The sequence below is a fragment of the Atractosteus spatula genome, chromosome 6 (assembly GCF_055471065.1).
Source record: "Atractosteus spatula isolate fAtrSpa1 chromosome 6, fAtrSpa1.hap1, whole genome shotgun sequence".
Classification (NCBI taxonomy): domain Eukaryota; kingdom Metazoa; phylum Chordata; class Actinopteri; order Semionotiformes; family Lepisosteidae; genus Atractosteus; species Atractosteus spatula.
Genome location: NC_142711.1, coordinates 19,921,292 through 19,936,588, shown reverse-complemented (window position 1 = coordinate 19,936,588; position 15,297 = coordinate 19,921,292). Strand labels below are relative to the sequence as shown.

The 15,297-nt window shown below is 48.5% G+C and overlaps 2 protein-coding genes across 6 annotated transcripts; one reads left to right on the top strand and one right to left on the bottom strand.

The window, feature by feature from the left end:
* Window positions 1-735: 735 nt before the first annotated feature.
* Window positions 736-5,413, top strand: tmem17 (transmembrane protein 17). 2 transcript variants are annotated; one of them, XM_088919434.1, is made up of 5 exons: window positions 744-908; window positions 1,956-2,059; window positions 2,296-2,409; window positions 3,591-3,734; window positions 5,013-5,413. In XM_088919434.1, exons 1-5 carry the CDS (start codon window positions 800-802, stop codon window positions 5,109-5,111), a joined length of 570 nt encoding a protein of 189 aa, XP_088775560.1. In that variant the 5' UTR covers window positions 744-799; the 3' UTR covers window positions 5,112-5,413. The 2 variants fall into 2 exon arrangements, with proteins under 2 accessions (XP_088775559.1, XP_088775560.1); XM_088919433.1 differs by lacking the exon at window positions 5,013-5,413 and having other exon boundaries at window positions 736-908; window positions 3,591-3,947.
* On the bottom strand, window positions 3,187-15,169 carry LOC148832637 (uncharacterized). Of its 4 annotated transcripts, none has more exons than XR_016091259.1 (6): window positions 15,016-15,168; window positions 13,076-13,427; window positions 11,536-11,711; window positions 10,823-10,913; window positions 7,470-9,584; window positions 3,187-3,972 (listed from the first exon to the last, which is right to left on the bottom strand). XR_016091259.1 is itself a non-coding variant. In XM_088919430.1 (5 exons), the coding sequence occupies exons 2-5, from the start codon at window positions 13,281-13,283 to the stop codon at window positions 8,209-8,211; spliced, it is 1,851 nt and encodes a 616-aa protein (XP_088775556.1). In that variant the 5' UTR covers window positions 13,284-13,427; window positions 15,016-15,169; the 3' UTR covers window positions 6,916-8,208. The 4 variants fall into 4 exon arrangements, 2 of the variants coding, with proteins under 2 accessions (XP_088775556.1, XP_088775558.1); XR_016091260.1 differs by having other exon boundaries at window positions 7,470-9,581; XM_088919430.1 differs by lacking the exon at window positions 3,187-3,972 and having other exon boundaries at window positions 6,916-9,584; window positions 15,016-15,169.
* Between the last annotated feature and the right edge of the window lie 128 nt (window positions 15,170-15,297).

Here is a 15,297-nt window from a genome sequence, read left to right as displayed (position 1 = left end):
GACACCAACTGTTCTCGTAATATGCAGGGCTAGTATTGCAACAAGACATCGTCTAAATTAAAAACATCTTTTTAGCCATTTCTTTCTGTGTTGTCAAAAATATAGCAAGTATTTTACTACACGACGCTGACGCTGTGCTCCGGTGGAGATTAATTTAGCCCTATCTTTTCCAGACTGTACCTGTACGATGATGTCCTAACATACGGTACTGCTGGGCAGTAGGGCGTTTGGTATTTCTCCGCCTCAACAGTAAGTTTTACGTCGTCCATCTTCGACGTGAATCTCGAACTAATCTTTTCACTGCAAACAGACGATGTGAGACGCGGTTTGACACTTTATTGATTGCTTGGTCCATGGCCTCATCACCTGTCTTTGATGACAAAGCGGCTCACACTACTGGCATTCGGGCTTGTCGACACCCCTATAAAAACATTTTGGGGGGAAGCAGTTTTTTGGACAGGATATCAGTATGTTACAATGAAAACCTAAATATCCAATTGCTAATTGCTAATTTACGTGTTTAAAACTACATTTACGCACACAGTGAAGACTTATGCCTCCCAACGGTCATATCGCACTTGCAGCTGTGAATTGCTCATGTGTGCTCTGATTGGCTGTTAGAGCGTCAGTTGTCTAGGCAACCTGAGGTTTGCGGCGCTTCCTTTTGTCTGAACCGGAAGGAAACTGTCGCGCACTGTAGGCCATTCTGGCTCCAGAGAGTCTTTAGAGGCAGGCATCTCGCCTTACCGGGAGTTAGAGCCGAAATGACTTTGCTTTCACAACCGTAGCAGAAAGCAAGATGTCTCTACCGGAGCCTGTGCGAAGGCGCCTGGAAGACTTGTCTCGCACGGTTTTTACCGACCAGAACCGAACTCGGCCCCTGTATGAGGAGCATTTCGCTTCTGTCAGTAAGTCTTCAAGATATTTCATTGTCAACTTACATTTAATAGAGGCGGATCATGGAGTATGACGTACTGCACGTTACGGTTTACCCGTGTTTTGTTTTCTGGCTGTTCTAGTTCTTGCTACAGAATTTGTGAAAAGACCGAGAGGGAATATTTATAATAAGTGTGTCTGGACTGTATTAACCCCTCTCTCTCAGTGCAGTGTTAATGTCCTGTAGTGTCCAGTTAGTGTGTCTGGACTGTATTAACCCCTCTCTCTCAGTGCAGTGTTAATGTCCTGTAGTGTCCAGTCAGTGTGTCTGGACTGTATTAACCCCTCTCTCTCAGTGCAGTGTTAATGTCCTGTAGTGTCCAGTCAGTGTGTCTGGACTGTATTAACCCCTCTCTCTCAGTGCAGTGTTAATGTCCTGTAGTGTCCAGTCAGTGTGTCTGGACTGTATTAACCCGTCTCTCTCAGTGCAGTGTTAATGTACTGTAGTGTCCAGTCGGTGTGTCTGGACTGTATTAACCCGTCTCTCTCAGTGCAGTGTTAATGTACTGTAGTGTCCAGTCGGTGTGTCTGGACTGTATTAACCCGTCTCTCTCAGTGCAGTGTTAATGTACTGTAGTGTCCAGTCGGTGTGTCTGGACTGTATTAACCCCTCTCTCTCTCAGTGCAGTGTTAATGTACTGGAGTGTCCAGTCAGTGTGTCTGGACTGTATTAACCCCTCTCTCTCAGTGCAGTGTTAATGTACTGGAGTGTCCAGTCAGTGTGTCTGGACTGTATTAACCCCTCTCTCTCAGTGCAGTGTTAATGTCCTGTAGTGTCCAGTCAGTGTGTCTGGACTGTATTAACCCCTCTCTCTCTCAGTGCAGTGTTAATGTCCTGTAGTGTCCAGTCAGTGTGTCTGGACTGTATTAACCCCTCTCTCTCAGTGCAGTGTTAATGTCCTGTAGTGTCCAGTCAGTGTGTCTGTACTGTATTAACCCCTCTCTCTCAGTGCAGTGTTTTGTAGTGCCCAGTCAGACTGTGTGTCTTTATGATTAAAACCTTGCCCTCTCTCTTGCAGACAGTGAGGTGGTGTCTAGTCTTCCTCTCCAGATGTCTCTGTTCTTCAATCTGTGGTTTTTCCCCCTCTGGTGGGTGTGTGAGGTTGTCATGCTACAGCTCAAGGTAAACCTATAAGCCTTCGTGTCTGTTGTTCTGTACCTCTTTCTGTCACTCTCACAGCCTGCCTCTCTCTCTGTTTGGGTTTCTGTCTTTTTTTATTCTTTGTTTCTGAAAAAACAAGCATGTCCTTCACTCTGCTTCCTTCTTTTACCTGTACTGTGTTAGTGTCCTGGACTGTGCAGATATTTGGTGTTTGAACTGGGTTAATGGCTCCCTTGTTCTGTCTCTTTCTCTCTCAGTATCCAGTGCTCACTGATTACTACAAGTTCATTCTCATCACCATCCTCATTTTAATGACTGTGATAGAAGCCATCAGACTTTACCTGGGCTACACTGGGAACCTGCAGGAAAAGGTACTGTCTGTGTCTCTGTCTGTTTTTGAACAGTCCTCATTCACCAGGGGCTGTGGTGAATAGCCGTCCTGAAACAGGGACAACAATAAAAGTACAGGTGAACAGTCATGTTAAACCAGGGGGCCATGGTGAAAGTACAGGTGAGTCATGTTTCACTGTACTCTTACTATAGTGTTTGCACTCACCCCCATCATAATGAAGTGCTTTGAGAAACTACTTATTCCACACATTAAAGCCAGCATTCCAAAAACACTGACGCTCCAGTCGCACACAACTAGACTCCAAAATAGCTTCTTCCCCAGAGCCGTCAAGCTGGTGACGCCCCCACTCCCTCCCATCACACTATGATCTCTCCTCACTTCTTTCTGTACCCACAATGACTGTACTCCAACACCACTACATACACGACAACTGAAAGTAAGCCGAAATTGTACTTAAAACTGTACTAGTTTACCAGTCGTAATACTTATTGATCACTGTATTATTTTTGCACTGTTCCCCGAATTACTTTTGCACTGTTTTTGTCCTGTTGTATATTTTTCTCTGCATATTTGCACAGTTTCTGATTACACTGTTATTGTTATTGTTTTACTGTCTATTGATTTGTTTTCTGTTCTATTTATATACTGTACCTGAGAGACTAATGAGAAACACTTTTCACTATACTATGCACCCGTGTAAGTATAATGACAAATGAGGTTGAATTGAATTGTGTGTTGGAATTACAGCAGGATAGTCCTGTTACAAACAAGCTAAACACACATTAAAAGATGAAGATAGTTGTAAATGTCCATTTTAGTGTCTACTACATCATACTGTGTTACAACTGTAGAAGCATAAATTTCATGAACTACGGACTCATAGACAAAATTTACAGTAGCACAGATATGACACTAGCAGACTCAAGTCAAAGCATAGTCTGTTGCAAAATTACCAAAATGTACAATACAAAAAGAACCTTGTTTTGGAGTGACACATTATTGCACAGGTACAGGCCAAGTGTTAGAGAATTTCCTAGGTGTGCAGTTTAATATGAAGCAGCACCGCGGGGTCACTGAGCTGCAGTGTCTCTGAAAGCCTGTTGTGTGAACCTCTGTCTCCCCCTGGTGGCAGGTCCCTGAACTGGCCGGGTTCTGGCTGCTCAGCCTGTTGTGTGAACCTCTGTCTCCCCCTGGTGGCAGGTCCCTGAACTGGCCGGGTTCTGGCTGCTCAGCCTGTTGCTGCAGCTCCCTTTGATCCTGTTCCAGCTGTTCAACGAAGCCATCCTGATCCAGCCGCTGGAGCGGGGCGTCCACATCGTGCTGGCCCTCTTCCTGCTGACCCAGGTGAGAGCCTGCCTCAGTCCCGGCACCGGAATCCGGAAGATGAATCCTCTCTGGCCGAGCCCAGGGCCCTTGGCTGGCGGCTGTCCGTTTCTCTTCCGGGTTAAGGCTCTATTTCCGATCGGAAAGCCAGTCTGTCCTTGGCCCGGGCAATCTCGTTTGCATTGCAGGCTCCAGTTGGTGCTCTGCATAAAACTGCAGTCTCTGTACCCTTGAAGGGCGAGCTGGTTCTTCCCAACATCTGTTTGAACAACAGTATGTCCATATCAGTACAGTCCAAGCTAATGCATTTCATTCATCAGAATAAGACCCATTTCTCTAGCAGCCAATTAGTTTACAGTGGAGGAATTTTGCTAAAAAAAAGGTGGTATTTAAAGCAAAATTCGTACAGCAGGAACCAAAAATGTCTAGCAGTTAACTTATTCAACAAGACAGTTAAAAGACTGAGAAGAATGGTTTAAGTGAAGGCATGTGATATTTCAAAGTAACCTCTGTAAATTCACAGCCCGCATAACTCATATACAGGAAGAAAGGTACTTGCCTTTCGATGACTTCCCTTCAGTTTTTATTCCAGTCAACGTAGACAGAATATAACATCAATTGACTGATGAGAGTCTAAATATTTAATTTTGTGGATTTTCTTGAAATTATTTGATGCTAAGAAATGTCCTAGGGTGTTCATTTCCAAACTCAAGGCTACGCCCTTCCTGTGTGCTCCATTCCAGAGTTTTGATATAACCAACTCCTTCATTTCTATACTGATCCTGTATTGACCCTGCTGATTATCAGTTAATTAAGAAGCCGCTTGTCGCAAACTGGAAGGCCTGCGAACTGGGTTGAATTAGGAACAGATCCTCTGATAGATGGATCCTTCCAGTAAAGCCACATGGGATACGTGCTGCCAGCAGGAGGCAGCAGTGAGGAGCAGTGATTAGAGTGCCGGACTCGTTCATGGAAAGCTGTGGGTTCAAATGACAGGTGAGATGCTGCTGGTGTAACGTCTGAGCAGGGTACTTCACCAGAGCCAGTAAAAGAAATTCCCAGCTGTATAAACGGGTGCAAATATCAGCCACCTTGGGTAAAAGTGGCAGATCAGTAAATTAGTAAATGGCTAATGAGCAGTAGCTATGACACATGGAATGGTTGCCAGCCATCCACTCTTCCAGGGAGAGAACCCAAGCTTCTCGATAAAGCACAGCTCAGAGTACGTGGATTGGCTGTAGTTTTCAGTCAGAATGCCATGGCGTCTGTAAACCCCGTCTTTCTCGTTTGCTCGCTCAGGCTCTCACGGGGTTGACTGCTCTCCGCTCGATGGTCCGACACACTGAGAACCGCTTTCACCTGAGACAGTTCAGCGGCCTGCAGGAACTCGGGACCTGACATCCTGGAGCGAAAGAGCGCCTCCGGTTTTGAGTGACTGGCAGTCTGATGAGGACTGATGTTCTGTCTGACATCATGATTCACCTCCTGGTTGACTGGCAGACACACAGGCCTGTGACGTACGGGCAGACATCCAGAATGACTGATCGGGTACTTCAGCAGATGGAATAACAGATCATTATTTTCATATGTATATATTTTTATTTTGACTGATACGCTAAAACCCGACTGAAAACAATTGTAAAAGTATTGTGTGTAAATGTGTGTACCAATAAAACCAGTATCTTCTTGATAAAAAAAAACACTCATTTTGCCTTTTGAACAAGTAAAATGGCCTTTCCTCCTCTCCTCTCCCTCTCACTGCCTCCGCTATCCTGTTTTGTGTTTATTACCGAGAGACTCCGTAATCTCCTCTCGTTTTGATTATCTTGTTTGTGTCAGATGAAATTTAACTTGAGATCTTGGAACGGGAATTTTGCGCGGGAAGTTGCCTGTAACTTTTCCTCTTTGTTTTAATCCCAGTATTTTTACTCATCTTTCCCGGTCCAGATAATCAGTTTCCTCTTTAATAGGTTGTAGTTACTGTTTTACCAGGGGAAATGTGCATTAAAGGTGCACGGCCTGATTAGGACATTTGGGAACTTAAATTTGATTAATTAATTTGATTAAATTTGATTAAAAATGATTAAAGCATTAAAGTGGAATCTTTCTCAGAATCTACATGCCATAAGCCTGATTTAGCAAGAAACTCAGAGTTGTGCAGCTTTTACTAGTAAACAGATACTAAAATGTCATTGCTCTACTGAGAATTTTGTGTCTGTAAGTCTTAGTCACTGTCTAGGGTGCAAAGTGGACATTTTTAATGTATATATCTACGTACAGCACAAAGTGGGAGAGTAGGACCAACAGTGTCCTGTTTCCTTCTGTACAAATTGTTTTTAAACCTCTTCTTAATTCCAGCTGTTCAGAGAAAATAACGGATTTAATAGCTTGTGGTTTGTGGCACAGTGGCACAGCTTTTTATGGTAAAGAGGGCACATCAGGCTGCCATCACACCTAGAAAAGGCAGAGACAGCCTTCTGTGCGGGGGTGCAGAGAGAAAAGTGAGTCCAGGGACTGCACTGCAGAAAGAGGAACGATGCCTTAAACATTAAACACACCATGAATCTGGGGAAAGTCGCTTTTAAAAATAAGGACTCTGGAGAAATGAAACTGAAAAAAAAATTAAAGGGAAACCCAGAAAGGCAAAACGTGTACATAAACATTAAGCATTTTAAGCATAACCTTAGGAGACTCTGGGACATCAAAAAGAAAAGGATCAGAATGTCATCAGTCATCAACAACAAATGTGACAGCCAACATAGAATTAAGCACACATGTGAAAGCAAGTATTATGAAACATACCAGAAATGAAAGACACTCACCTGCCTCATGATGGGGTTCAAGCAGTGGCCCTAGTAAAAACTCGCACCTGAGTGCACGAAACTTAAACAACGACAACAGAGACCTCTTCCCAGCAAGACACACCTGAGCACACCGCAAGGTAAGAGCACAACTAAAACAATAAAATTGACATAAATAACCAAGTCACAAGAAATATTCAGTCACACTATGGACATGTTGATAGCCACTGTCCTGTCACAGTCCCCTTCCACCTAAACAAATGCAAAACTCATGAAAAGAAAAAAAACAGTTGAAGCGTCTTAGTATCATTAAAGAAGTGACATTTACGCAATGTGGGTTACAACAACATAGGAATGCAAGTAAGAATCATCATCAGTTAAATCTACAGTACAAAGGCACAGATCACACTCATTTAATCATGATGTCTTTGATATTTTACCTTAGACACACACTTCCCACACTGGAAATCCTGATGCCTAGGGGTTCTGGGGTAGCAGTGATTATACAGATGAATTGCAGCAAGGGTATAAAGTGTTTTTAAAAGAAACCCCCAAATCCAGTTGTGTGTTTTAATGTCTCTACTTACAACTCTGAACCCTGTGACCGCACACGGGGGAGAGTGAGGAAGGGCGGTCAGACTGCTCTGATTGGCCTGTCTTCCAGTCACAGGAAGCTCCGCCCCACACCGGAGGATGAGCACTGATTGGAGGAGAGCTGTCCCGCTCACTGCCAGCACTGTACACTTGCAATCACTCAGGAGGCCACAGGGGAGGTAGGGAGGCTATATCACCCAGAGAGACCGAACCAAATAATCCCACCCTACCATCAATGGTAGGCCAACAGTGGAATTCCAGTCACAGCCATCTAGAGACATGACCCAGGCTTGAACGCACGATTATAGAGCTCAGAACAATCAGCACGGCTTCTGTCCCTGGTGGTCCTTCCCATCCTCACCTGCCTTCGCTACAGCCCTGTTCCTGGCTAGCCCACTCACTGCTCCTTGTACTCTGCCTCAGGCCGCCAGCCCCTCTGCCTGCACCGTGTCTTGCCCGACCCCTGGGACTCTACACTGGATCCGGTCCTCAGTGGGAGCACTGTCGGGTCCGTTCCCTGGCACAGCGCCCCGACAGCGGAGGAGACCAACTTGGGAAAGCAGACCGTCCAGATGATGTACGCCCTGTCCTGTCTGGCTCCAGGTGCAGACAGACCAGATTCTCCCTGATCCAGTGCTGACGTTGTGTTGGGTTTTGCAACCTGTAAAGAAGTAACAGAAAGCCTCCTCGGCTCATGAAGCCTTGCGAGAATTTATCCATACAGACCCTGGGGACCTCCCAGCTATGTGTGGGGCCTGGCACAAGAGGTTGCAAAGAGTTTTCACAAGGGTGTCGTCTCTAAGAAGTATTAAATGCCAAACCGAGCCGAGAGCCGACGTTAACTTGTGTCCCAGATTTCCAAGATGAAGCCAAGGACCTGTGCTCTTGCTCCATCTCAACAGGTTTGACAGATCTGATCAGCACAGCCCTGTGATTCCCACAAGCGTGAGGGCAGCGGTTTGTTCGCCATGTGTGTATGGGGTTAGGCCCTGCAGCTCCATGCTTAGGCTTCAATTGGAATAAATTGGACCAAAGAATGGGGGCTCCACCTGTACAGTCACCAGGAAAATAGGAACTGCTGATACGGACCAGATGGAGCCCTACGGTCTCTCTTCGGTGTGAGTAATCAAGTGCCTCTTAAGGTCGCTGGTCTGAATGAAACTCTTCTTGCAGATGGTGCAGCAGTAAGGCCTCTTTCCCGTGTGCGTGCTCTGGTGCCTCTTCAGGTTGACCAGTTTGCTGAAGCTCTTCCCGCACTGGCTGCAGCAGTGCGGCCGCTCGCCCGTGTGAATCTGGTGGTGCGCTTTGAGGTTGCACGACTGCCGGAAGCTCTTCCCGCACTGCGAGCAGGTGTACGGCCTCTCCCCGGTGTGGATGAGCTGGTGCGTCTTGAGGTGGCCCAGCTGGTTGAAGGTCTTCCCGCACTCGGAGCAGCAGTACGGCCTCTCTCCGGTGTGGATGCGCTGGTGGATCTTCAGGTCGCCCGCCAGGCTGAAGCTCTTCCCGCACTGGGCGCAGCAGTAGGGCTTCTCTCCCGTGTGGATGCGCTCGTGGGATTTGAGATGCCCCGAGTAGCTGAAGCTCTTCCCGCACAAGGTGCAGCAGTACGGTTTCTCTCCTGTGTGGGTCCGCTGGTGCATTTTGAGAGACCAGGCGGTGCTTAAAACTATGCTGCAGTGGGCGCAGCGATACCCCCCAGCGTTTGTGCCGGACGCCGCGGAGCTCTCACCGGCCGGTGACGGGGCGATTGAGCAGGACAGTCCAGTCGGCTCCTGTCCGTGCTGTACCGATCGGCTCTCATCCACGCCTCTCTCTGGGGGCGTTTCCCCCAGCTCCTGGCGGGAGATCTCCCTTTCCCTCTGCTCCGCAGGCTGTCCACCATGTTCCCAGTCCCCCCGGTATCGGACCAGCCGCTCGACCCCTTCGCTACACTGCTCCTCTTTAACGGGGGCCGGATCCGAGCTGTCAGGTTCCGGGTGCGCCCCGCCAAGTCGTTCGTAGGGTCCCAGCGGTTTGCCATCTGGGCCCTCCACTTGGGTGCGGATGGGCTCCGGCTCGATGTGTTGCTCTGCGGTCTGATGGGGCTGGAGCTCGGCACCCTGCTCTGTAATCTTCAGGACAGCCACTTCTCTGTCGCTCTGTGTTTCCATGACGACGGGCTCCAGTTGGCCAGTTGTCCACGTACCGCAATCGCGTCCGACACTGCTGAGCTTCTCCGCGTGGTGCTTGGATCCCAGCAGGTTACACTGCAGCGTGACGCAGTCAGGCCAGGAAGCCATCATCTGCACAGAGTCACGTCTCCTAGGCCCGTCTACGCTCAGTCTACATCTTGGCCACCTGGCAAGCTCTTTCTCACCCCCTGCGGGGGCGGGCTCTGTCTCTTGCCTCATGCCAGAGCCCCACCTCTTCCTGGGGCACTGCTGCTCAGCAGGGCTCCGTTCTCCAGAGTCAGGGAGCACGCTGCCCTCTGAACCTGCTACAGACCAGAGAACAAGGTGTAAGAATGACTCCCATAAGGAAATGCTAAAGCTACTAAATTTCGGAACTGATTTATTTGTTCCTGTCTGATATATGAGAGTGGATGTGTCCGTTCTTGTATGATTGGTGTGAGTGGATCTGTCTGTACCTGTCTGATCTGTGTGTCTGTCTGTACCTGTCTGATCTGTGCGAGTGTGTCTGTCCATTCCTGTCTAATCTCTGTGTGTGTTTGTCTGTACTTGTTTGATCCGTGTGAGTGTGTCTATCTCTTCCTGTCTGATAGGTGTGAGTTGGTCATGTGTAATCTGTGAGTGGATATTGAGGATCTTTGTGCCTGTCTATCTTGGTTGTCTGTGCTTGTCTGATCTATGTGCGAGACCTGACTTTTCGACTGACTAAAGAAAGGTGATCTGCGCTGGGTGTGTCTCAGAAGTGTATACTCTACCGTGTATAACAGAACAAAAATTCCTCAGTTCCTTTGTCCACCATATAGCACAGATAGCAATGAAACGGTGTAACCAAATGCAAATGCAACACATGCAATAGCTATGTGACAGATTATACCGTTTAATTAATGAGGTAACATTTATCTCCACCACACTCCTGTCATGCAGTTGATTAAACATGACACTCACGCTGTACACCCGCAGAGATTAACTGGGCCGTATCTTTTCCAGACCATATCTGTATGGTGATGTTCTTACATGATTTGCAGCTGAGTGGAAGAGCACATTGCATTTCTCCACCTCAACATAAGTTTGACGTCGTCCAACCTTGATGTGATTCTTGAACTAAACAAGATGCAGTCTGACACCTCACTGAGTACCTGGTCCATGATCTTGTCACGTGTCTTTAATGACAAAGACGGCTCAGGGAATCTAGTGGCATTTGGGCTAGTCAGCACCCTTAAAAACACCCCGTCTTTCATGGAGGTAGCAGGCTGATGATATGATGAAAACCTTTAATGGCACTATAAATCTAATGCATTTTTACTCTCCACTTAATGTACAAATAGACTTGAAATGTAAAACAAAAATGAACAGAAAGCGGGGCCTCACATTCTTCCAAAAAACCCCACCAAACCGAATAAGATAACGAACACGCAAATCGTGAGTGCAAGGAGAATTTCTGCCAAGGACAGCAAAGTGCATTCTGGGGCACCCTACTCAATCAGAGTCTGTTTCCCTGGATGTAAACACGTTCATTGTCATTTTCAGCGGTTCGTGCTTGACACACCTGTGGCTAATTCTCCCTTCAGACAGCTGCCGCCCGAGTCCTCTCCAGGCCTCTCCTGTTTGACCAGAAGTGATTCCTCCATGTCTTTGTACTATAAAAGACAAGAGGAGATTTCTGAGCAACACTGCACTACATGGTTCTAGATATGCACTGCAGTTACCACTGGTAGTCCACACCTGTACAGGAGTAGAGGTGAGCTATCGGAATATAGTGCTGTCCAGAGCACTGTTTCTTACTGTGTTGCCTACAGCAGTGGTTCCCAGCCCTGGTACAATGTCTCTACGGGTATTGACTTCAACTACATGGTTAAGCAGCTTGTTCCACACTCCCACCACCCTTTGTGTAAAGACGTGCCTCTTGTCCTAACTGGACAATCTCATCCTGCTGCGTCTTGAAAGAAGCCAGAGTATCGTCTTCAACAACATGGGTAAGCAGCTTGTTCCACACTCCCACCACCCTTTGTGTAAAGACGTGCCTCTTGTCCTAACTGGACAATCTCATCCTGCTGTGTCCTGAAAGAAGCCAGAGTATCGGCTTCAACAACATGGGTAAGCAGCTTGTTCCACACTCCCACCACCCTTTGTGTATCACCATGCCTCCTGTTCCTTGGTTTATTAGTTTAGGAAGTGTTTAAGAACTCAACCAGTGTCATTCTAAGCCTTGGCAGAAAACATTATACAGCTGAAGACCCAGACTGAATTCATACTACTGACCTCCTCTTTAATCACAACAGATTCCAGGTCAGTGTCCTCCTCTGTGAGATGGACAGGATACCGGTCATCAGCTCCCACTGGAATGCTGCCAGACATCAGCTCTCCGAATGTCCACAGACCCCGTTCCTTGTCAAAGAGGCTCTCTGTGACTCCAGAAGCTCTGTCCTCCTCAGCCCCTGCGAGAGAGAAATTGCTGACAATTCTGAGTACGGCTACAGAGGAATAATGCCAGTACTGGAACCAGGCCTGACACAGTGAGCGGGTCACACTCTGGACTCCTGGACAGTGGAGAACTTTGCTGGTCTTTTGATGGTGACCGCTGTCTAGGGAGTGGTGCTGTGTCTGACTCCACTCTGTGGGAGACTGTGATCCAGTCCCAGCAGGGATGGAGCAGAGCTGCACGTGTTACGCCATAATGTGTTTTACTGATACAATGCCACTCCTACTGTGTGCATGTCTGACACAGTGCCACTCCCACCCTGGGTCTGATAGAGTGTCACTCCAACTACTCACACTGTGAGCATGTCTGACACAATCGCACTCCCATTGCAGGCGTGTCTAATATAGTGTCACCCCCAGTGTGGGCATGTCTGATACAGTGTCTCACACAGAGTCTGTGGGCGTGTCTCATATAGTGTCTCTCCCAGTGTGGGTGTGTCTGATACGGTGTCTCAAACAGACTCTGTGGGTGTGTCTAACACAGTGTCTCACACAGACTCTGTGGGCATGTCTGATACAGTGTCACCCCCAGTGTGGGCGTTTCTATTACAATGTTTCACACAGAGTCTGTGGGCGTGTCTGATACAGTGTCTCACACAGAGTCTGTGGGTGTGTCTCATATAGTGTCTCTCCCAGTGTGGGCGTGTCTGATACAGTGTCTCAAACAGACTCTGTGGGTGTGTCTGACACAGTGTCTCACACAGACTCTGTGGGCATGTCTGATCTGGTGTCACCCCCAGTGTGGGCGTTTCTGATACAGTGTCTCACACAGAGTCTGTGGGCGTGTCTGATACAGTGTCTCACACAGAGTCTGTGGGCGTGTCTGATACAGTGTCTCACACAGACTTTGTGGGCGTATCTGATATAGTGTCACTCCCATTATGGGTGTGTCTGATACAGTGTCACTCCCATTATGGACGTGTCTGATACAGTGTCACTCCCACTATGGGCGTGTCCGATATAGTGTCACTCCCATTATGGGTGTGTCTGATACAGTGTCACTCACCCAGCTCCGTGTGTAAAAGCCGTTGAGAACCGAAGCCTGTCTAATTTTTAGAAACAGTGCCTTGTACCACAGAGCTCAAACTAGGGGATCTGGGGGGATCTCTCAGAGGGGTCTCAGTAGCACACAGGAACTCCAAGGCTGACTGGCACCACACCCACACGCCCGAACCCAGGACACCCTGAGCCTCACACAGTACTTCTGCCTTTCTGAGCTCCCACCGTCTGCTGGGGAAGACATGCTTTTCAGGCTGGGGGCTCGAGTTTTTTTATAACCCCCCCTCAGCTCAGAAACAAGGGCCTGAGCTTGTGCACTGACCTGCCGGGGCCTGGACCCCCACGGAGCATGCCCCCCCAGCCGCGGCCCGCCGCCGCAGGCGCCGCCGCAGGGCCTCGTTCTCCCGCCTGGCCCGGGCCAGCTCCAGCCGCGCCGCCGCCATGCTGCCCTCGAACAGCTCCGAGACCTCGCACACCGCCGCCCGGAACAGCGCCTCCATGACGGAGGCCAGCTGGCTGCGGAAGGGCATGCCGGCTCTCGGAGATCGGAGATCGGAGATCCGGGTCTCAGCCCAGCCCCCGCCGGGTCTCCCCTCTCTACAGCAGGGCGTCCATGTGAGAGGGGCTGTTCCAGAGCAGAGGAAAGCGCCGGACCTGGACCTCGGCGCAGCGGCCTGGGAGGGAGAGGTCAGAGGGAAGAGTTACTGCCCTGTCTGTGCCACGCACACTCATATCCCCCTGCAGCTCCCAGCTGGCAGCCCCCTGGAGCCCAGCAGGAGGGAGCCTGGTCAGTACCTGGAGGGGAGACTCCTGGGAAAGCTAAGGCTGCTGCTGGAAGAGGTGTTAGTGGGGCCAGTAGGGGGCGCTCACCCTGCTGTCTGTGTGGGTCCTAATGCCCCAGTACAGTGACGGGGTCACTTTACTGTAAAAAGGCGTTGTCCTTCGGGTGATACGTAAAGCCAAGGTACGCAATGACCCCCATCCAGCTGTGTGTTGAAAGAAGCCTGGGTATCAGTTTCAACAACATGGCTGGACAGCTTGTTCCACACCCCCACCACCCTTTGTGTAAAGAAGTGATTCCTGTTTTTTTTTCTGTATGAAATCATTTATCTCCTCTGCAATTTCACTTTTCAATAATGCAAAAGAAGTACGTATTTTACTGTATTATGTACTTCTAATATATGTTCCTCAAATACTGTTTAGCAGGACCTCTTGGATGGTGAAGGCTTGTTATGCTGCACTCGGTCGCAAAATAAATAAATGATAGGGCGTAATTAGATAAAGTTTGAAAATTGGAAAACATAATTGTTCTCGGTTTTCAACGTGCTTCTCGCGTTTACAGAAATCAATATTGGAACAACGAATCTGAATGATACTAACAGTAGTTATTCACCATTTCAGGCATGCTACATATTCTCAATGTGTGGCCCATCCTTCCCAGTCCCAGTAAGGACTGCACCTGCGTCATCGCGGGCACTGTGATGCTAAACTACATCTGCGGACAGCCTCGTCACGGCTCAAACGTGTCCAGTCATCCCAGAAGAGATACCGCCGACGTGTTAGTCTGCAAGCATCCCATTATCTCAGTGAACAAAATTAATGAATGGCGATGTCCAGTCAATCCCGGTGTGTTCTACTCTATACACACACGATGAGCTGACTGCCTCTTCTAACCGCAGTATGAATAGTTAACGGGAACCACCCTAGGCTTCATATCTGAAAGGCACACACTGCCATTCCGTATGTGCTACCTTCAGATTATTCTTCACCTTCGTAATCCCACGATGTTGTACTCATTTTGTATCTTCACTGACCGTGAGTGTTGCCCATGACGAAAGTGGTTTACATCGAGAATTTGTATTTTTAGTTATTAGTTATCTTTTCTTGCTTTTCCCCTCAATTCCGGCTTTACTCATCCTCCAAACGCCACCCTTTTTGTCAGAAACATGAAGTAACGAGATACTCATTTTGTACACTGCCCCGACACGTAGGCTTCATGTGGCACCCCTAGGGTTGCGTGCTGGACAGTTGTAGACAGTGAAGGTTTCTATACTGTCTGTAGCAGCGTATCATATATACGTGGATGTAAGACGCACGGCGTGATGCATTTAGGGTAAACGACCACAGTGTAAAGAGACAAAACGTTCACGATTCACTGAACGACCTGTAACAAGCACGCTAGGAATTGAGACCTCATCGACATGCAAAAACGATCCATCGTGAGGGGCGATTTACAACAAGGTTTACGCAAGGGTTACGCACCGCACGGACAAAACTCTGCCCCGCAGCGAGTCTGGCGACGAGAGACGCTCCGCTGTCCCAGGCGGTGACTCCCCAGGCTGTCACACGTACTCACCGCCAGCAGGCGACGAGAACAGCAGCTGACGAGCAAAGCTAGGAAGTGGACAGGAGTCCACGGTTGGGCCCCTACGGAAGCCTTATTTGGACAAGCAGAACCAGGCTGCTGCATGCGCGCCCCCTCCCCACACACACACACCTCCCACCTCCCAACAAAGGCAGCATTTGATGCGACATCTGCAATTT